At 39.7% G+C, this 21880-nt stretch overlaps 1 protein-coding gene across 1 annotated transcript in view; it reads left to right on the forward strand.

Moving 5' to 3' along the window:
• LOC145446754 (dynein heavy chain domain-containing protein 1-like) overlaps positions 1–21880 on the forward strand; it is a 73306-nt gene that overhangs the window by 34953 nt on the left and 16473 nt on the right. Inside the window, exons 61-87 of the mRNA XM_080325108.1 lie at positions 119–277; positions 1055–1233; positions 2320–2448; positions 2559–2601; positions 3307–3391; positions 3487–3593; positions 4302–4409; positions 4668–4834; positions 4895–5039; positions 5364–5592; positions 6220–6341; positions 6510–6713; positions 8883–8976; positions 9774–9877; positions 10088–10195; positions 10797–10914; positions 10976–11228; positions 12647–12831; positions 14376–14469; positions 14720–14892; positions 16709–16823; positions 17305–17496; positions 18625–18816; positions 19021–19214; positions 19360–19593; positions 20460–20703; positions 21488–21619. Coding sequence (XP_080181234.1) covers positions 119–277; positions 1055–1233; positions 2320–2448; positions 2559–2601; positions 3307–3391; positions 3487–3593; positions 4302–4409; positions 4668–4834; positions 4895–5039; positions 5364–5592; positions 6220–6341; positions 6510–6713; positions 8883–8976; positions 9774–9877; positions 10088–10195; positions 10797–10914; positions 10976–11228; positions 12647–12831; positions 14376–14469; positions 14720–14892; positions 16709–16823; positions 17305–17496; positions 18625–18816; positions 19021–19214; positions 19360–19593; positions 20460–20703; positions 21488–21619 — 4109 coding nt within the window. The remainder of the gene's footprint in view (positions 1–118; positions 278–1054; positions 1234–2319; positions 2449–2558; positions 2602–3306; positions 3392–3486; positions 3594–4301; positions 4410–4667; positions 4835–4894; positions 5040–5363; positions 5593–6219; positions 6342–6509; positions 6714–8882; positions 8977–9773; positions 9878–10087; positions 10196–10796; positions 10915–10975; positions 11229–12646; positions 12832–14375; positions 14470–14719; positions 14893–16708; positions 16824–17304; positions 17497–18624; positions 18817–19020; positions 19215–19359; positions 19594–20459; positions 20704–21487; positions 21620–21880) is intronic.

Genomic DNA, 21880 nt, shown 5'->3' on the forward strand with positions numbered 1-21880 from the left:
TGATCGTTCCGCATTGTCCATACTCTCAGGACACAATAACTAGTTATTTTTCCAGCCCTTGTCTGAACACAGTAGCGCGTGCTCTCATGAAATCAATTGTAAAAATTTTCTCATACAGGCGATAACGCCGCGGGTAATTCCGCGATGATGCGCACCATCATTCGACTGTGGCTGCACGAGTGTTGCCGCACGTTCGCCGACCGAATGACCGCTTCAGACCACAAGATATGGGTGTCCGATCTGGTTTTGTCCATGCTGAAGAAGCACTTCTGTCAAGGTACAGTGCTTGGTGTGGTATTTGACGTGAATTTGAGTATACATTTATAATATAAGCATTAATAAAATATATTCAAACCAAAGCTGGCACTGACACTCATCAGGGGCAGACTTGGCAAACTAGATAATTCTAGTTGTCTAATTGGTTTAAATATTTCATTTCATTTGAATTTATATGTATTAACACTCTCTTGGAGGTACAGAACTTCAATATACAATTGAATAGTATATTGATATTGAAATGAACCCGAATATTTTCGGCTGACACTCGTCAGGGTAATCGTCAGCAATTAGTAGAGAATTCAAAAAAACATCGTATATCAACAATCGTCGTATTTTGTGCTACGATTGTTGATATACGATGTTATTTTGATTTCTCTACTAGTGAAAAAACGTAAAATTTATCATTTTCTAATTTTTGACTTCTGTTGGTAAACATTTGTTGGATAATCCCGAGAAAAAATCATCAAAGTACACAAATTATGTGCTTACAGAAGGAGTTTGCGTACCATCTAAAAATACTACATTGAACGCTGTCTTATTCAAAATTTCATGTCGGTACCGTCATATTTTGTGATACGATTTGTGATATACGATGTTCTTTCCAATTCTCTACTAGTTGCTGACGATTACCCCTGACGAGCGTCAGCCGAAAATATTTGGGCTCATTTCAATATGAATATACTATTCAATTGTATATTGAAGTTCTGTACCTCCAAGGAGCTCTTCTAATTTCTGATAGTGTTTTCTTTGTAATATTTGCATCACTTGTGTGCAGATCCAAGGGAAAGCCGCGCAGATACACCGGGATCTGTTAGAGGCTACTCGTTGACGCCTCCTATCCCGTCAGGACACTTTTCTCAGTTAACTGGGTCGTCTTCACCCTATTCAACGACTATGAATGATGAAGATGTATCTGGCGGCAATCTGGAATCGATTGGGAACGAATCATCTTTGGTATTTTAACTCAAATTATTGAACTTTTACCTAAATACTATTGTAGATTGTACATTTTCAACATACTGTGAAACATCATACAATAGTTAATATCGTACAAATCATGCAATATTGCGTAATTCAACTACATAAGGTCTACATAAGTTATAATTTTGTCAAAATAAAGTTTTTTAATGGCAAATAGTGTCAAAATTTTCAAATATCCACTCAATTTTTAGGTTTAAAAGTAATCACACTGGTTATCACTAGAGCGATTTTTTGACCGAAAAACGGAAGATTTTGACCGCAAAAATCGAAATTTTGACATTTTTTTACCTTAAAAAACTTACTTTTGACAAAATTTAGACCTAAAGTATGCAGATTAGGTATTTTGCTACATAATGTTAGAATTTTACTACTTATCATTGCTGGTTGGAACTGTCTGTCCTTTCGAAGTAGTTTGGCCTGAAAAACTTTTTTGACTCCAAAACTGACGAATTTTTACATGAAAAAACTTAATTCTAACCAAATCTGGCCCTATGAAGAATTCCAGTCGTTATATCACGTATTATGGTAGAAATAATATAAATTTATTGTAGTACAACAAAAGATACTTTCCTACATTCTCGGGTAGAGAGTGTTTGTCCTTACTAAGTAGCTTGTTAAGAATAGAGAGAGAACGTTCAACAGCAGCAGTTGTTGGCTGACAACACTGAAGTTGTGCGTACACTGCTGGTGACAGACCGTGTTGCTTCATTCTGACAATGCTGTCTACATCACAATTTCTCATCATGCGCTTCTTGATATAAGAACCATGCAATGCCCACGCAGTCTAGCTTCAGTTAAAATATTGCGGTTTGACTTTGAAAACAATTCTGACATTTTTTGACTTAATGCTATAATTTTGACAAAATTTTGACTTTTTTAGACATGTCAAGTAAAAAATCGCTCTAGTTATCACCAATGAATTCCTACAGGAATCCACACTTATCCTTTAGATGTACGACTTATAATGCAGGATACATGCTATTATCTTCATTTGTATCGCTATTAATGCCTTGTCTGATAAACATTATTAAGCTGCTAATACTCTTGCCTAATTTGCAGAGAGATGGAGCTGTCACTGAAGACAACATGGTCTCGTTAACATCTGAAGACGGAGTCCAATCCGCTTCGCAGAGGGACTCGAAGAATTCCAATGCTGCCGATACCAATTCCAACGCTGCGGATACGGAGGTGAATTGCATTATTTACTGCGGAGTAAATGAATGTCTGTGTTCGAGAGCTTGCCTACTACATGCAACGCGCCTTCATTTTTGTAATTAACTTTGCTATTTCAATTTCAGATCATGGAGTCTGAGAGCGCATCATTATTCATCGAAGAAGACGGTAAAATATTTATAATTACGCACCGCTTCATTTGTCTTTTTTCAAAACTGCTTTCCTTCCACATGATGTTGTAATAATTTCAATCAATCCAATTCCCATTTATTGTTGCAACAGGCCAACGCAGACTTGGACAACCAGGAAATTTTCAGTCTTACAAAATTAGATTAGAATTAGAATTGTGACTGCAATTTTTTCCAAATTAGATTAGAATTAGAATTGCTGAATTCGTGAAAACTTGGGCATTGAATCAAGCTCAGTATGTATCAAACCAGAGTCCATTCTTATGAGCATGGGGATAGCAAATGTTTGCGCAGCAAGATTGGCTCATTTTGTACTATATAGGTCTTCTGTAGCTTTTAGCGCATAGAAACATTTCACAAATCCAATTAAAATTACAAATAGAGCAAAGAAACATTTCACAAATTAGATTAGAATTACATTATAGGCATCTCGCTCTAGTTGTACAACTAAAATTATCTAGGTGTCCAAGTCTGGACCAAGTCAATTCGCAAATTATTTTCTTATACCTAGCGAAACTTCTCAATGATCTGTTGTAGCTTGGAACTGATTCTCGAGTTCGCTTTTCTAAATTTGAGAAGCAAATCGTATGAATATATGAGATATCGTTTTTGAGACTGCCGAATAAGTGTTGAAATTCATGGTTTTCTTTTGAATTTCGATTCACGGAAAGCATTTGTTTATCAGATGGGGTTTCTGAATTCTCCGAGTTTCAAGACGACGAAACTTCTGACGGAGAATTGGGTCCGCAATCTACCGCGGTCAAGACAGCGTAAGTTCTTAACATCGTCGCCAGCGAATATGACAAAATATTCTATCTGAAAAGTCAAATTTTCTGCCTTTTTACTCAAAAACTCAAATTTTCAGCGACTCTGATGAAGACGAAAGTGCCAGCCCCGATTCTGTCGATCAAGAGTCGAAATCCAACAGGGAATCGGCCGAGAAGCGCGCCGAAACCACAACAGACACCCAAGGTATGGATAACTCGGCATTTACTACCGCTAAAACACTTTTTTTGCTATCTCAAAGCAGCTTTAATGCAGGACCATTAAAATTTACTTTTTTCATTTTCAATTTTGATCCTTTCATTTCTAATATTAGAATTTTCAAGCTTATTGTAAAAAAACTAAACCTACATCTTGATGGAATATTTATTACTGTTCTCTGATTGCTTATGAATTTGAAATCATGACTTCAGTTTTTATTACAAAATTAATGTACATTCTTGTGTCGGAGTCACTAGCTCGCGGTGTCATCCATATATCTGGTTAATGCCCATATTTTGAGACGAAGTACCCAAATTCTTTTGATATTTCCTCTGGACGAGCATGTCCACATTCAAGTCGAAATACAAGCAATTACTACTAAATAAATACAGTCCATCCTCAAGATTACCGGACCACGACTGACCTATCGATCTCGCTTCCCATGACATGCCGCCCTATTTATTGTCGCTTTCTTTTTCTATACTATCTTCTTTACTTTCATTCAGTGTGCATGCCTCCTCTTTACATCGCCTAGGCCAAGGTGGGTGTCAGATTCCATAGACTGCTCCTTGTCGCTTCGACACCTTCCTGTCTTTTCATTGTATCGCATTTTTTTTGTGGTGTATTGAACTGATAAAATTGCTAATAAACCAATGATGATGATGATGATGATGAATATGATTGTGTCTTATCTAGACTCAATACCAAATGATGAGCGAACAACTGCGATGGATAACACTGTCTCATCACAATCGACGTCCGCCGACCAACAGATCCAATCGTCAGTGATTTCTTTGAAGACAGGTTGGTGCATTGTTCTATTCTCAAAGAATATTAAGAATCATCCAGGATAGCATGGAGGGGTGATGTAAGACTTAGCAAGCCATACAAGGCTATATCTGCACCTTCCTTAGTCAGCGGTATATGCACATCATGCACTCATGGTATGCATATGCATATACACAAATCCTGTGTATATATATGATGAGTCAGTGTCTAGGCTGCAAAAACATCAAGGCCAAAATATAGATGTCCTATTCATATTGCTATTTATCAAACCAGATGATACTCCGAAGCCTTCTGGCCTGGCTAAGAAGAGACCGGGAAAATCAAAGCGGCCTGTACATGGACGCCCCGGCGGGGCAAAACACGGCGTCAGCTTTGTCCCGGGACTGATCGATGATCCAGAACAAGACGCAAAAGAAGGACCGTTAGCCAGTGTAGATCAGGTAGAACTGCCCACACTGTATAATTTAACGGGACCTTTTTCAAGCTGCTTATTTTGACAGATTCTCGGGCCAGAAGAGGATCCGTTATCAATAGTTTTCAGCAAATGCATGAAAACAGATTATCAAGGCAACGTATCGGAGTATTACGAAGCGAAAGACTATGAAATACAATCTGTTCTGGCCAAAAGCCAAATTTCATACAACAGTAAGGAAAATGTATTTGGCATTGACATATCATTTTGAATGAGCAGTAAATTCCATTCCCAAATCTTGCTGCTGGAGTGATAACCTCAAATAATGACTTTTACATCATTTCTAGAAAGATTACAACATCCCACCTTTGGATGTACGTAAATGGGTATAATTCTAGCTGGCTACATACTTTATTAGTGGAGTACAGTATATGCAATGCATATGTTGAGATTAACGTATGATTTTGCTAATATCGCTCAATGGCCTATTTACCTCCATAGCTTTCCTCGCATTCCAATTTGGTCAGGAATAACGTATCAACTACCCATCATTACAGAAAAGTACCAAGAAGATCTGGGTATCGTGTTTTACAAGGACTCCGCTCGTCACGTGGCCAGGTTTTCGCGAGTGCTGGCCTTGGAAGAACGCGGAAACGCGCTTTGCATATCCGGCACTAAATTCTCTGGAAGAAAATCTTTTTGCCGACTGGCCGCATTCATCGCAAAGTCGAATTTGATCCATGTGAAGAGCGACAAGAATAACGACGTACGGCAGATATTTAGGAGGTCAGCCGTTGATAAAATTGTGTTATGTTTCAAAAATAGATTGGCTGCTTAGCAGGGTTGTAATGTCATGACTCGACTCGAGTCAATTTTTCAAATGTGTAAAATGACTTGAGTCGAGTCAATTTTTATATTGACTCGACTTCTACTCGAGTCATTGTGCGTGACTCGAACCAAGTCATATGACTCGAGACTAGGACGGCTAAGACAGACGTTTCATTGTAACTTCGAAGAATAGTAATATCTCCACATGATTGGTATTTCGTCTATCACTCCTGATAATTGGAAAAGATGGCCCAAAAATAACGATATTATGAATGCGTGCCATGCTATGTCACTCGGGCATAGTTGAAAAAAGAGGGTTGAACCGGTTTTAACTCAAAACTGAACAGTGAGCATAATGACTTGGACTCAGAAGTCACAGCACTATAGCTTTGACTCGGCCATCCGCTAACTAACTTTGACTCGGTGAATTGAATACGACTCGACTTGACTCGCGTCAAAACTATAAAAGTGAGATTGAATTTTGACTCGGAACCTTGCGACTTGGTTACAACCCTGGTTGAGCCCTACTTTTATGATGTCCATAATTTATGGAATATCTAACGAAATTTACGTGCATTATTTCAGTTGCGTTATCCGAGCCAGCAAAAGTGCGGGTTTGGAGAACAAAAGCACCACGCTGCTATTTGACGAAGAATTCTCCGACGATATCGACTGTCTCATGAATATATGCGCCATCGTAAAAGAAGGTATTCTGCTTCACCCTTAACCGCGAGATGCCTGACAAATACTATGTTAAAATGTATCGTTTGTTATTTCGTTTGCAGTCTTTTTACAAAAATAGCGTCACAGATGTTGCTTCATTTTTATTTTCGCAATTTTTTGTGCAATCAGGCTAAAAGCGTTTTTAATTTCAGGGAGTTACCCATCTCTGTACAAACACAGTGAACTGGCCGACATCGCTTCCAACATGTCATCAGATTCTGGATTCATAAGCCTGGAAGCGTCAGTCCATCGTCCGCCGATTGGCGACAAAATGGACCGTTGTCTTCAGCTGTTTTTCAAACGCGTCCTCGCAAACCTGCATGTCGTCGTGCTCATGCATTACCCTTCTTTGCAAGGTGTGTTGGATAAGTAGTTCTTTGGTTTGGTTAGCTTGATGTCTTTTTTTCAAGTTCTGCTTGTTTCTTCGATGGTATATAATGGAGCTAATTGTAGTAGCCGCTGTCCTGAAAAGTTTGTCTCAATTTATTATCACTCAATAATAGTTCTTTTCATTATAATTTGAAATAACTTGACTCGAAATATGAGCACTCAATTTGTTATTTGTGAAATGCAGGTGTTAAAAGTAAAAATTGGTAATTAATTCGTCTTTAACCGATTGGCACCGGCTGCCATTTTCGAAAAATTTTACTTCATTTTTCAAAATCGAAAAATGGTACCTTCCTGGGATCCGAACACTGCAACCAAGGTGTCGTTCGATTCAAAATGTCAACGCGCAACCGATTGCGCCATCCAAATCGCTACCGTCGCCGTGTCTGATTACTTATATGAAGAGCAAGCCGAGCAAACGTTGGTTGGGAACAGACATGCTAAATTGCGTACTTTATGAACCTTAGTATAGGTATTCGACGACGATACAGTCTGGTGTATTGTATAGGCTTAGAATTCATCGTTCTAGAGAGCCCTGAGTCGACGGTCTACGTCTAGCAGGCGCTAATTTCTAATCAAAACAATGCCGACCGTTTTAGTCAGCTCGCGGCAGACCGCCGAGAGAGTGAGTCATGGCGCGTGATGCGCGCGCGTATGGTAAGTTCTAAGGCTTATAACTCAAACGGTTGTGACCCTATATTAGTCATTTTAGTGTTCGTAGACGGATATTTACAGTCCTTACCATAATGATTTACTGCAAATGCTTATCATTACTACAACGTAAGATATATATCAATGTACGACAGCTCTTTGTATACCCAGACGCACGCTTTTGCGTAGGTATAATCGCTGAGTAATATTGTATGTATTCCGAATTATACTTTACCATTAGCCGTTATTTAGAATCATATAGGCTACAACAATTCACAGACACAATCTATGAATGTTTATGGCTATCAGAACACGAAATATTTCACGGTATGTGACGGGTATTCAGCCATGTGCTTGAAGCTGGTACGGTAGTCTGACGGAATTCGCTTCCCGGTTTTCAAATGAAACCTTGAGCGGTATAGAACTAACTAGTATAGTTGCTTTAGCAAAATATAAACAGAAACTGACAATCGCTATTCATAGCAACAAACTACAGCTGGTTATGACGAATAAAACCAACTAAACGACAGTGTATATAGCGGGTATGAGGAACGCGCGTGTCTGCGAAATGATGCGTCGGCGGATATTTTTGTCACGCGGCCTATCACATAACTTTTGATCAGCTTAGGTGTAACTAATATCAGATATGAAGATACGTGTGGACTTGTATGGACACTAGCTATTCACATAATGAAACAACTATGCCCGAAGACGGCCAGAACGAAACATACAGAACGTTATATGAGAGTGGTCAATGACGCGCGAATTGCCGACACAGTGTATTTTGCAACATATTTATCTACGGCGTTTGATATACGATTTTGACGTCTTCGATATAATAAATATCAAATTACAATCAATGAACTTGTACGAACAATATCTATTCGCAGAAATGAACAGCAACGACCTAGCACGATTAATATGTAATATATCGTGGGTTCAATTACGGTACTTTTCTCACGTACTGGCATGTCGAAAAATAGACACGCCGGTGCGAAACGGTTAAATGTGGAATTCATGTTCGGTTACGATTTTATTCGAACATGTTTAATCTCTCTCTCGAAATATGAACACTCAATTTGTTATCTACCAACTGTATATTGTGAAAATGCGATTTGGGAACTATATTGTCTGTTTCTATGGAACTCCTGTGAATTTGCGATAATCTTTTGAGTCTGACTCGAAATATGAACACTCAATTTGATATCTGTTGAATATATATAGTGATAATACGATTTGAGAACTATTTTGTCTGTTTCCGTTGAGTTCCTACGAAATTTTAAGCAAATTTGAAAATTTTGAAACTCGAATCCTTTGAACCTGACTCGAAATAGGAACTCTCAATTCGCTATCTACCGAATATAAATGGTGATAATACGATTTCAGTGCTATTTTGTTTGTTTCTGTGGAATTCCTGTGAAATTTTGAGGAAAATCGAAAATTTTGAGTTATAGTCTTTCGTTTAAAACCTGTCCTTCGCACTTCAGAGGGGGAGTTCGCGTCGTTGAAGGAGCAAACTTCTGACAGCATATTCTTTCACCGTTGTCACGGGTTCAAATCTTTGCATGAAACGTTTAAAAAGTAAGTGTTTGACATTCATTTGAAAATTTGTATGTTACAATAGTAAAAGCTACTTTTGGATGCGCGAGCATGGTAATTAGCGCAAATATTTCACTTGTATAAATTAAACATGGAACGGCAACGACCGATTTTGCAGCTTCGTTTCGCTTCGCCGAGGCTGGAGTGGAGAATTGTTTTGCGTAAGCGACTGTAGGATTTCTGGCAATCCAAAAGCTATCTTCCCGAGCGCAGAAATTACTGAATCTGGCCTTGATCGAAAGCTACTGTTGCACCGATTCCGAAAACATAAATTAAAATGATGATCGGGCACTGGTCCACCTAGAATATGTTCTACAAGTCTGAAATATCGGCATTGTTCAGAACAATCGGGTAACTGCAACACAATGGCCATAACAATGACCCGTTGCGACTCTGCGACTGTTCGAACAATGCCGTAATTTCAGACTTGGAGGACGTATTCTAGGCGGATCAGTGCCTGATCATTATTTTAATTTCTATTTTCGGAATCGGTGCAACAGTAGCTTTCGATCAAGGCCAGATTCAGTAATTTCTGCGCTCGGGAAGATAGCTTTTGGATTGCCAGAAGTCCTACAGTCGCTTACGCAAAACAGTTCCCCACTCCAGCCTCGGCGAAGCGAAACGAAGCTGCAAAATCGGTCGTTGCCGTTCCATGTTTAATTTCTATAATTTCACTGCTTTAAATTTTCACATTACTGTTGTCACATTGATTTGTTTCACTAGTGGAATCATTGATGTTGCTGATGTGAGAACATCTGACCTTGCTACGAACTGTTTAGATGTCCTGAATTTCTCACACACTTTGCGAGTGTCGACTTCTACCAACCCTGGAACCAAAACGGATGGCTGAAACTAACCGAAACTTTCCTCGCCAATAACGAAAGTAAGGAGTTTGGATAGTTTTGCATAGTTATCATATTTCAAGAGCTTTGCACGGAATATTTTGAGCAAATTTGCTGCCCACCTTTTTGAATGACACACACAATGAGACTTGCGTTATCTTATAGTCATAGTGCAAACTTCAAGTGAATTTGTCTATATAGTTATCTCCTAATATCGGATTGAGGTCTTTAATTTGCTGCTGTGAACCCAGGTGTCAATTCACTTCCGTGGCCGGAAGACGTCAGGCCCAACGATTACATCACAAGGATTTGTTCTGCGATTTCGAGAATCCATGAAGACTCCATTCATCGGCTCAAAGGTTTTTATTACTCCCATTTGATATTTGATATTCTATACTAGAGAACAGCTTCATAACCTCATTTTACCTCAGCTAAGATTTTTATGGTGGTTGTGTGGACCCCTAACAGCAAAAGAATGTAAATAAAAAATACGGACAGATCTATCTAATAAGGAAAATATAGTTTTATAGCTGTATTTCAACATTGGTCCTTCATTGACCCCTTAAAAATAGTCAGCGAATCCCCATGGAGCCCCAGGTTTACAATCCGGTAATAGGTTGGGGTGTATACTAAAAATAATTGAATTTGGAAAAGTGGTCTTGATATATGGCCTTAAATATCTAATAAAATACTTCTGTTATAACGTTTTGTATTCTGGCGCCCTCTTGTGGTAGTGGAATTTCACAATCTCACCAAACTAGTCGAAAATAGCAAATTTTACCATCTCTTAATATCCGTTTATGCTATAAAGCTAGCTTTGGGCTGAAAAGCTGCAAAATAAAGATATTTCTATAGCATCTTTGTGTAACTAAGTCTAAAAAATGAACACCAGAATAGTTAAAAGCAAACTACTGCTTTTTTAAAGTGGAATTAGGCGCTGATGCTATCCTTTTCTCTCAGCCGTACTACCAAACTCGTACAACGCGCTGATCAAGCCTTTAACTCTACAAACGACAGTAGATTTATTCGTGAATATCGCGCTGAAAGTAGGCTCCAACCAAAGAAAAGTATTGGAGAGGTATTCAATCGCTCTGAAAGCCACCGCCGCCGAATCGCCTTGACCTGACGTCTCGATTAAGGTTCGACAACGTGCTGTCAAAAATTCGCGACGCCGACACCGAAGTGGAGCATCTCAAGATGGGCAAAGCGGGACTGATTCCTCTGCTGCAGTCTTCCATCGAGAACGAGAGGTCTTGGAAGAGGCACGTGGAACAGGAGACCAAAGAATACGCCGAGGCTAAAGACAGGTGCGGCATCGAAGAGAAAATCATCGAAGCCGTGGAGGAGGAATTGGAGACGTTGAGAATGAATACGAAAATCGCGTTCGACAAGGTGAGTTTTCGGTCGCTGTTATATTGATTTACTATCGGATATATTACTCCACAACCCGGTGCTTTCTACCGTTAACAATTTTGCTTGATTCGTAGAAATAGACACTGCGATTCAGGTAGATCTCACTTGGTCCCAACATTTTGGTCTTTGCTCTTTGGTGGATTCTACTGAATAAAGACCGCGTTCTGATATATCAACATCGTTTTCCGACACATGCCAGCTCATTTTAATGGCTTGTCCTTTTCTATAACTTAATATTCATTGTGCATGCCTCTTATTTACATCGTCCAAGGCCCACTATGGTGGTGAATAAATATAACTGTGATAGCGAAACGATTTTGGGCCAGCTTGAAACAATTCTTAACGTGACTTCGGTGAATGGGATACTACAGAGAAGAGAAGAAAGAATTTTTATGATGCAAGCTTTGCACAACGCAACTCTTACATTATGTCCAACGATATCAAGCTCGTACATTTTAGACTGACTCCAAAGATTAACGAGCCATAAATCCTCAATTCTTTACGATTCGTTTCGGTGGTGCCCTATACTCCCACAGGAAAATGGTAATTAGTAGTGAATTGCAATTCTGGCTATTTTATGCTGCACTAATACGACCTGCTGAAGTCTGAGTTTAATGCACACCCTTTTGAAAGGCAATACAACATATGGCCCTGCTGGAATACTTGGTTACTCCAGCGTTAAATTCCATCATAGGCTGTCATCATAGGCGTAGCCTGGGGGGGGGGCAAAAGACACCATTCCCCCTCCCATTTTCGACTTGTACATTGTGACTCCATTCGTATCAATACTTCTCATCAGAGTTGACTGAAAAGCTTGATGAAACCTACTTATAATTCGATGATATGAATATATGTTTTGAGCGAATAACAACAAATATAACTAAACTTTCACTAAATCTACAATTTTCCAAATATCTCTACGCCCTACCTGAAAATGCTCCTGCATGGCCCAGTGGTTGAAAACCCCTGGTCTAGGCCCCGGCGGGCGTCTGATCTCAAAGACTACTCCAAGTCGTTTCGATACCTTCTAATCTTTTTGTTGTATCGCAATCTTGTGGGATTTTTGAAAGGATAAAATTATCAACAATAACCTGAACTGAATGTACAATCATCATTACTGTCGAATCTGTTCGAGGCAGAAAATGGTGTATCAGTAAGTACGATTTTCTACCCTTTCAATACATAGCATGTTGTCTGTGAAAATCATTGAAGATATTTCTCTTGCCCAAACGATGTGTGATATCCGGTGAGAAAGTATTTTCTGAATTGGATATTGCCCGCAGACTGTATGTAGATAGCTGTGTAATGATGATTCCCGATTGTTTGCGAGACTGCTTCATAGAACGTATCGTATGTCAATAGAAAACTATATTCGATAATGATCTCTTTATTACCAGGTGAGCCCGCTTTTTGATGCGGCAGTCCACGCAATGCAAGCCGTCAGTGTGGGTGACATTGCCGAGTTGAAATCGTTCAAGAAACCTCCGAAAAGCGCGATCACGGTGGCTACAGTCCTCTGCGAAATCTTCAACGTGGTACCGGCAAACTGGGAAAACGGCAAGAATCTGATAATACAAGACCAGTAAGTCTATCGCGTCAATTAAGTTGAATGTTGTGTTTATGGCATTGTGTAATCTCCTCACTGGTAGAGCTGGGCAAAATCGAGTTATTTGATGCTGATTCAAGTAAAATGCTTCGAGTATCACTTATTATGACGTTATAATTTTGTCAAAATTGTAGCGTTAGGTCAAAAAACTTTTTCACAAATTCAAAATTTTTTTTGCGGCCCGCATTTCGTTTGTATCGTAGATGTTTCCACTGTCGGTGAACTTATCATTTTACATTTTACATCTTGTAGCCTACCTTATAGGCCTACCGTTGCAGACAGTCCATTGTCTGCTTATTGTGAATCATAAACGGTCAAATGAATCAAATAGGTTGACATGGTGTTATGCTGAGCGTACCGCAATCTCCTAGTACAATTCTAACATTATGTGGGAAAAACCCTAATTTACACACAAAGGGGAACATTTTGTCAAAATTAAGTTTTTTAAGGTAAAAAAATGTCCGTTTTTTACGTAAAAAAAATCGCCCTAGTTATAGCATTATGGAAGATGTGGAACGCTGAAATATGATTCTTTTATACAACCAAAAAGGATGTAATACACTCTCTACATCACAATAAAAATAATTTCGTATTTTTTCGATCATGGCTATTCTGTTGCACTTTGCGACAATGCTGTGTTTCTCATCACCACTTTACAGATTTGTAATTTCTACTAACGTGCTTAGCTTCGTATTAGGTATATGTTTCGTATGTTGCGGTACATCCAATCGTGGTGCCAAGGCTTCTACAGTTGAAAATGCCATCGAAACTATAATTTTCGTTAGTAAACCAACTCTAAATGGCAAAGAGCTTATAATTCCAGTACTCGAAAAAAATCATCTACGACTTCTCGACTGAACCATTACAATTGATACTCGATCCACATTTGTGTACTCAATCATTGGGCCCACCCCGGGCCGGTCATGCCTTTAATTATCCGACCTCAAATTGATACCGGAAGAAAAAAGATATTTCAATTCTGAACACACCATGGCTTAAATATCGAATCGGCCTGTGTTATATATTTCAACTATTTCGAATTCGAACACTTCGGTTGAATGTGATCTATACTAATTGAAAAAAATATAAGAATAGATCCAATAGAAGTGTAGGCCTACTTTCTAATTCTGTATCCAAGATGCCGGAATGCCAGCGAGATATATCAGCAGATTCTACTGCGTGAATGCTTGTCTGCGCTAACTATTACCGGGATATCTATTTCAAGAGATCTATTTCACCAACTGACACATCCCACTATATGTTCATCGCTTTTTCTTTTTGTGTTAATTTTGATGTATTACACATGCCTCTTACTTTTATTTTCTGGGCCAAAGTGCGTGTTTCATTGGGAGATAATACTCAGTCCAAATCCAACTTCCTATCCTTCCTTCATTTTATCGAAATCTTTTGGTGTTTTGATATTATCAAATTAAGCTGGTACGAACTGAGTGACATACGCTTTCTAATTTATACTATATCCGATGGTAAACGCTTTACCAATCTATGCTTTACCACGCTAGGTTTTTCGAAGAGCTGGAATTCTACGACAAAGACAATATCCCAGAACCGCTCTTCCAATTACTTTCGCGTCGCGTGGCTGACCCCAATTTCCAGGTAAGGATATGGCTGCTTTGTCATTTTGCAATTGAATAGTAATTACGTCGTTACTGACCAACTGTGTTGGTTTAGTATATTCCAGAACTGGTATTCTAGAGTCCTAATTTCCTGGCTTGATCGATGCTTAACGAGTGAGCTAAAAATATTCGCTGTATTTCAATAAGCATATATATTTAAACTTGAATAATGATAATTTGTCACGCTCTCTAAATTTCCGTCCCATCCACGAACAATCTTTCCTTTTCAGCCGCACGTCATCGCCAGAGGCAGCAGAGCGGCGGAATCGATATGCATCTGGGTGCACGCGATCCATTCCTACGCGAAAATGTGCCGGTACATGGCCCCCAAAATCCAGAAAGTGAAGGAGACCAAGTCGCGACTGCGCAAGGCGCAAATCACTCTCGGAGTAAAACGCGTCAGGTGACTACTAGAGCAGTGGTTGGGAACCTATGGCTCGCGAGCCATATATGGCTCTTTTGGGCATAAAGTATGGCTCTTTGCGAAAATTCAAATTTTGTGCATAATTTATCAACATTGCAGCAACTTGTTATTAAATCGTCAACACGACCGGTATAATTATTCTTGTGGCAGTATAAACATGTATTTGAGAGTGGCGTATTCAGGGTTAGGGGCTAGGACCCCCTTTTCAAAATCCTCAAACCTAAGTTGCTGTCTTGCCTGCGACCAATATCACTCCCGAATCTCGAAGTATCCGCCACGAAATCTCGGATTGCACGATGCGTTGATTGCCCAATGAGAATAACAGACAAGGCGTCGCCTGTATGACAATGCAGTTTTCAAATACACATTGTCTTCCTGATCTACGGCGAGAAATGAACTCCGTGGAAGTGACATTCACAATTACAAATTCAACTTACAAACAACGCCATATAGTGATCCACGTTCTTGATTGACAACGTAGCTTTGTAGTTGCTGTTCAAATGTAGCCGTGTGGCATAACGTTATGTTACCGCCGAATACTTTGAGAATTGAGAAATCGAATCTGAATTGGTGCGGCAATTACATTCAATGGTCAACAGAACGAAAAAAAAATTGGGCAGAACATCTAAGAGCCGTTTCTTGGGTTTTCGAGGTTGCTGATTACGAATATCACATTAGTGATTAGAGATTGGCTCTTGTACCCCTAAAAAAGTCCAAAAGTACTCTATTTACCATTGAATATTTCACTTGGCAAGAAGAAAATCGTAGTTTTTTCTAATTATATTGCACTTCAATAGATAATAATTGACTATGAAGAACCCTCATGTCGTCCCCATGGGTTATCTCCAAAGCAAGAACCATTTTGAAAAAAACTAGTGTCATTTTCGGAATCAGTGCCTATCAGAACCACCAGAACCACTCTTACTTTGTATGCCTAAAAATATGTGTTAACCAGTGTTATCAATTATTATAAATTCTATGATATTTACGATGAATTGCGCTATGCTCATCCCGGCCGTGCCTCATCTATGCCTTAGTTCCCCTTTCACGCTATATTTTTGAACAATAGGCAAGTTGCGTGATTTTCGTAGTAAAAATGTTCAAAATCTAGTAGACAGGTATGGCACTGCCTCACGTGCCTCCCCTGAAGCCACGTCACTGACGCATCACACATTACAGTGGGTATGCATGCTGCTGTGTAGTGACCATCGTGTTTGGCTCCGCCTACTTATGTCCCCATGGGTCCTCGCATTTAAGAATATCGTCAATGCGAACCTATGATCTCGTATAACTGACGAAAGTCGACGAATTTGCGCTACCATGACGTCACGGTTTTTCAATTGTGACGTATTAGTTGATTAAAATGTATGGCTCTTTGGAAGTTAAAATGGAAAATATGGGGTCAATATGGCTCTTCGGACAAAAAAGGTTCCCGACCACGGTACTAGAGAATTCTGGTGATCTAATCGGACATATTACTTCAAATCTAATTTGTGAAATGTCTTTACTTTAATTCTAATCCAATATCTGGTTTTCTTGAAAAAGCTACAGGACTTGCTATAGAACTGTATAGCGCGAAACGGGCCAAGCTTGGTGTACAGACAATCCCCATTCTAGTGCTAAGGACTCGGAATATATTTCGATTTCCAAGTGTTTGCAGATTAAGTAATTCTAGATGCATTCTGATTTGGAAAATACTGCGTAGCTACCTTTCTAATTCCAATGAAACTTGAACTACTGCAACACAACTTGTTAAAGATGTTAACTTACGTCGAGTGCGTGGTTTTCGCCACAGGTGCTATCAAATCAAAGAGAAACTGGACGAGAAGATACAGAAGCACAGGGAAGCGCACGAGACGGCCAAGAAGGTCGGGAGAGATTTGGAGGAAATCGAGTTAAAGATGACGAAGGTATGAGACATGATATAAAATCTCGCAACCAACAATAACAGTATCAGTTTATTTGTAATTTCATCATTTCAATGCACCAAAAGACTGCAATAGAATGAAAAGATAGTAAGGCGTCATTACGATTTGGAGTAGTGGAGCCTTGACACCTTGATTGGTCGTATCTTAACAAACAAAAGATGTAGTACGAAGCTATGCACGTTAGTGAAATTGCATCATCAAATTTCGAATAATCAAGGCAAACATTTATTTATTCTAAATTCCATGCCGGTGACGTCATATTTTGTGATACAATTGTTGATATACAGTGTTGTCCCCAATTCTCTTCTAGTTGTTGACGATGACCCCTGACGAGTGTCAACGGAAAATATCCGGGTATATTTCATTATAAATATATAACACAAGGGTATCTTGAAGTGTCTTTCAATATTCATACTTTACTTGAAGAGAAACACTTGCTTCTAACCACCTCTGATCACGGCAGGCTCAGATCCTGATGGGTAACTTGACCGAGCATACCAACCTGTGGACAGACACGAGGGAAGCGATACGCTCACAGCTCAATACCGCGATCGGGGACTGTCTGCTGTCCACGGCCTGCCTGGTCTACCACGCTGTTCTGCACCAGACTCAACGCGAACCGGCTTTTGCAGCGTGGATCGCGATATGCCACGAGGTACGTCACTGTGCGGTAGGGCTGTTCAAAAATAACTTTTTTTCCCGATTCAAGCCGGTCACCTCTTAAATCGTCAGGTTGCAGAAGAAAACCTTGCTCACCAAATTTCACTCGATTCCAACCAGTAAAGGCCTTCGCAGATCCAATTACAATTTTTAATTTATTATGGAAAATTTAAAAAAAAAATTTTTAAATTTTTCTGGCAACCCCATGAAATTGTTGAGCTGTCTTCAAAGACGTTGGAAAACAAATTTGAGTCAATTCCGACCAGTAGAAGCGGAGTTATGTGAGTTTTTCGATGATAATCCTCGGATTTTCCCTGATCGGTGGATAATCTGCGATTTATCAACGAAAAACTCACATAACTCCGCTTCTACTGGTCGGAATTGACTCAAATTTGTTTTGCAACGTCTTTCAAGACAGCTCAACAATTTCATGGGGTTGGCAGAAAAATTTGGAAATATTTTTTTTTTAATTTTCCATAATAAATTAAAAATTGTAATTGGATCTGCGGAGTCCTATACTTGTTAGAATCGAACCAAATTTGGTGTGCAGCGTTTTTTAGGGTAACCTGACAATTTAATCAGTGAATGGCTGGAATCCGATAAAAAAAGTTATTTTTGAACAGCCCTACTGTGCGGTAGTTTCAATCATCAAAGCACGACCGATAGGGTGGTAATGACCTGTCATAATTTTTCGTTGACTTGACTCGAGTCACTTTGTATGTTCACTCAACTTGAACTCATATGATTCAAGACATTCTGTATGTATAATAGGCTTAGAAACTATCCTTTATCTGCGTGAATGAACATGTTAAGAGTGCGAAAAATTAGTATATTATGACTGCCTTCGGTATCAGCCAAGAGTTTTGCAGAATAGATCCCAAAAGGGTTCGCGGACCCCAGTTTAAGGACCCCTTACATTTATTTCAATGTATATCAACCTTCAATAACAAAACTTCATTTGTCAAGTTTGGTCGTGGAATTCAAGTTTAATTTATAAAGTGCCGGTGATAACTGTCCACTTAAGCTAGGAGCGGTTACAGTTGATGGCAATAAAAATTAAATAAAAATCATTTAAAATTATAATAAATAATTCAAAATAAACTCTTTCTCTCTTTCTCTTCAGGAAGGGATTTTCGTGAATTCGTCGATAGAACATCCGGACGACGAGTCATCGTTTCAAAGCCTGCAATTCTCGTCCAACAGGCCTTTGGGACAAAACAAGATGCATATCAGACGCGACTCCATATTCAACACCCCTCCCGACGTCACGGAGTTGCGTGGCTTCAACCCTTACACGTTGTTCGTCTCCAATCAAGTGAGTCAGAGTATAGAATTGCAAATAAGGTCGTAAATTTCTACCCAAGAAGGCCTACAAGTGTAGTAGCTATTTCCAGATAAGTAATAATTAGGTATGTTAGGCCTAGTTTTGCTTAAAGAATCGAAAACTGTGGAGGAGAAAGGGAATTAGTGTACGCATAAGGCACGTTCTTTATTATTATTCCTCTATTTTCTGCGACAGGCTTGCGAGGACCTGCAGCATTCTTGGAAACCGGCGGAAAAAGTGGTGTACTCCGCGCTGGCTACTTTGTTCAGCGTCTCTTTTCACCAGTCCACGTGCTGGCCTTTGATCCTCGATCCCGACAACGAGCTTAAACCGTGGATTAAAATACTTGCCGAGGCCTTCGCCAAAGAAAAGGAGTCGTCGGAAGAGAGGTTTGTGAACGGGTGTTATTTAGGTATGGGCAAAACGAACAGTGTGAGCGATGTGAAAGTAAATTCCAATTTTGACAGTGCTTAGTTGAACTATTATCTATTATTCTGTATTATTCTCAATTATACTCTATTCCTCTCTCTGCAGATGTTCCGATTCTGACACGGAAGATCCACCTGACATCAAAAACAACAGCAAAGTGATCGTGTGCCCGTCAGATCACAGCCAGCTCGAGCAAAAATTGTCGGATTCTATTTCGCGCGGCCACCATCTGTTCATCACTGATATCGAAAGAGCGCCCGAATCCGTTATGAAGACGGTGTGCGAAACGAAACCCGGACAGGACCAGCGCGAGCCCGACAGGGTCCATCCGAATTTCAGGTATGTAGGTCATGGATGTTTGTAATAATCGGGAACCTCCAGCTTTGGTACGAGGTAGCTTATCATTCAAAACATGTAACACAAGGCTACCCACGTCCGTGGCAATGATACACCAATGTAACAGTGATGAACCTGCAGAATGCTATGACATACTAGTTTATTTACTTCATACAGTTACATATTTCAACAATCCAACACTGTTTTACTGTTATGACTTCATAGTGAGTACACGGGTGCTTGATTTCGACCTGCCCTTGTATTTACTCTGTGCCTTTAATGTCGAAATCTAATCTCTCTTTCTACTTGAATTCGTTGTTGAGCCGACAGCAGATCTTAACAGCTTTTACACCTTATTTAATGTCCACTTACAAATTAAGTATGTTGTTTGTTCATCATGTATTTCTTACCTCGACACGCTCTGAATTAATCCTAATTCATTATCTGCCAACCTACCTACAATGCGCTTTCAGAATCGCCGTAGCAGACTCCTTGATTACCTAATCAGCAAGCTGCTGCTGTCGTGATCATTGAAGCATAGCCTATTGGCCAATCAATAGCCGTGGTTTCGTGATTGCTAGTCTTCTCGCCGTTCTATGGTAGGTGGCACGCCCATTCTTGGGCAGCTACTTTCAAACGCTTTGCACGAAATCCTAGCGGCTTTTCTGCGACCCATTGTTGTTTTGTATCAATAATCTATAGAATAAGACATTACAGCAGAGCATTTTAAAGATTTTCCAAATTATGGACAACCCTTGTGCAGAAGCTGCCAATATCTGAATTCTCTCTCTACTGGCACTCGGAATTGTTCTAAATACTCGTGGATATCAACTTTTCAAAAATATGATGACTACTTGAATTCTGTGCAGGCTATTTCTCGTTACGACGACGGACGTCAAATATTTGGATTCGTTGAAGACAACCAGACTACCACTCGAGCTTTGCGCGTGTGTTGATTTCTCGATTGCGAAAGACCACTTCCGGCACAAGCTGCTGAAGATTGTGATGTCGCACGAAAGACCAGACTTTGAGAATCATCGCCGCCTGCTCAGGACCGACATAGCTCACTTGAAACTGCAGAAAAAGAGCGTAATGGATCGGTTGTTCGACAAGGTAAAACCTGGATTGTGACCAAGTCACAAGGCTACGAGTGACGAGTCAATTTTACTTTCATAGTTACGACTCGAGTCAAGTCGAATCATTTTCAATTAATAATCGAGTCAAGTCGGGGTGTCGAAGGTTGAGTCCGAGCCATAGTCTTAAGACCTGAGTCCAAGTTAATGTGTTCAATGTTTAGATTCGAATTCAAGTCATGTTCAATTCGCTTTCTTACAGCTCTGCTTGGGTGATATCAAATGTATTGCGTTCATAAAATGCTGATGTTCTTAATTCTCAGCAGTTTCCTGCCCTAATATTCATGTTCAGGTACCGATAGACAAAATACCAATAATGTGGAACTTTACTATTCTTCTAAGTTACAATGAAATGCTTGTCTCGACTCTAGTACAAGTCAAGTTAACACACAAATTGACTGAATTCAAGTCGAGTCACCAAAAAATCGCGACTCATGTCAAGTCAATACAACACTATTTGGTGCTCAAGTAGCAATTGAGTGCTTCGAATAGTCGAAGTATTTGAACTAGTCTTTCTCTGTAAAGGCGCCATTAGAACAGGAGGAGTTCAGATAAATCTTCTGCATTTCCATATGGACTATTGCCGAGACTTGAACCGTGGTTGCCGGCATTGATGGTGGCAGATTAACCAACTATGCCAACCTCGCCACCCCAAAACCCAGCCAATTGACACTCGAAGATTGTCGATTTTGAAATCTTATAAATTTCCGCGTATAAATATGATGATCTTTTATCGTAATTAGTGATTGTTTTCTTTTGTGCAGGTGGCTCAGTCCGAGTCTTCGCTTCTATACGATTCCGGTCTGCTGGAGGACATTCGCACTTGTAAACGGGAAACGGCCGCAATCGCCGCGACTCTGACCGAGACTATTAACATGAAGGCAAACTTGGAGAAAGTGAGTCACGAAAAATAAAACGTCAAGCGAGCTTTTCGGTGCGTGAGACATTGTAATAGAGCAATGGTAATATAATTGCGTCGCTATCATTCTTTTACTATGAACTTAATCACTGACTCTTATCAGCAGCGTATGTCCAAATCAGGGATCTGCAACTTTTTTGACACGGCTCAGATTTAAATAGCGCAGTGAAACGACAGGCCGCTCATTAGCTTTCTAGTAGTTACATTTGACATTCGATATTGGATTGCACATAACACA

The sequence above is a fragment of the Botryllus schlosseri genome, chromosome 9 (genome assembly GCF_051294905.1).
Source record: "Botryllus schlosseri isolate E-star chromosome 9, Bs_hap1, whole genome shotgun sequence".
Classification (NCBI taxonomy): domain Eukaryota; kingdom Metazoa; phylum Chordata; class Ascidiacea; order Stolidobranchia; family Styelidae; genus Botryllus; species Botryllus schlosseri.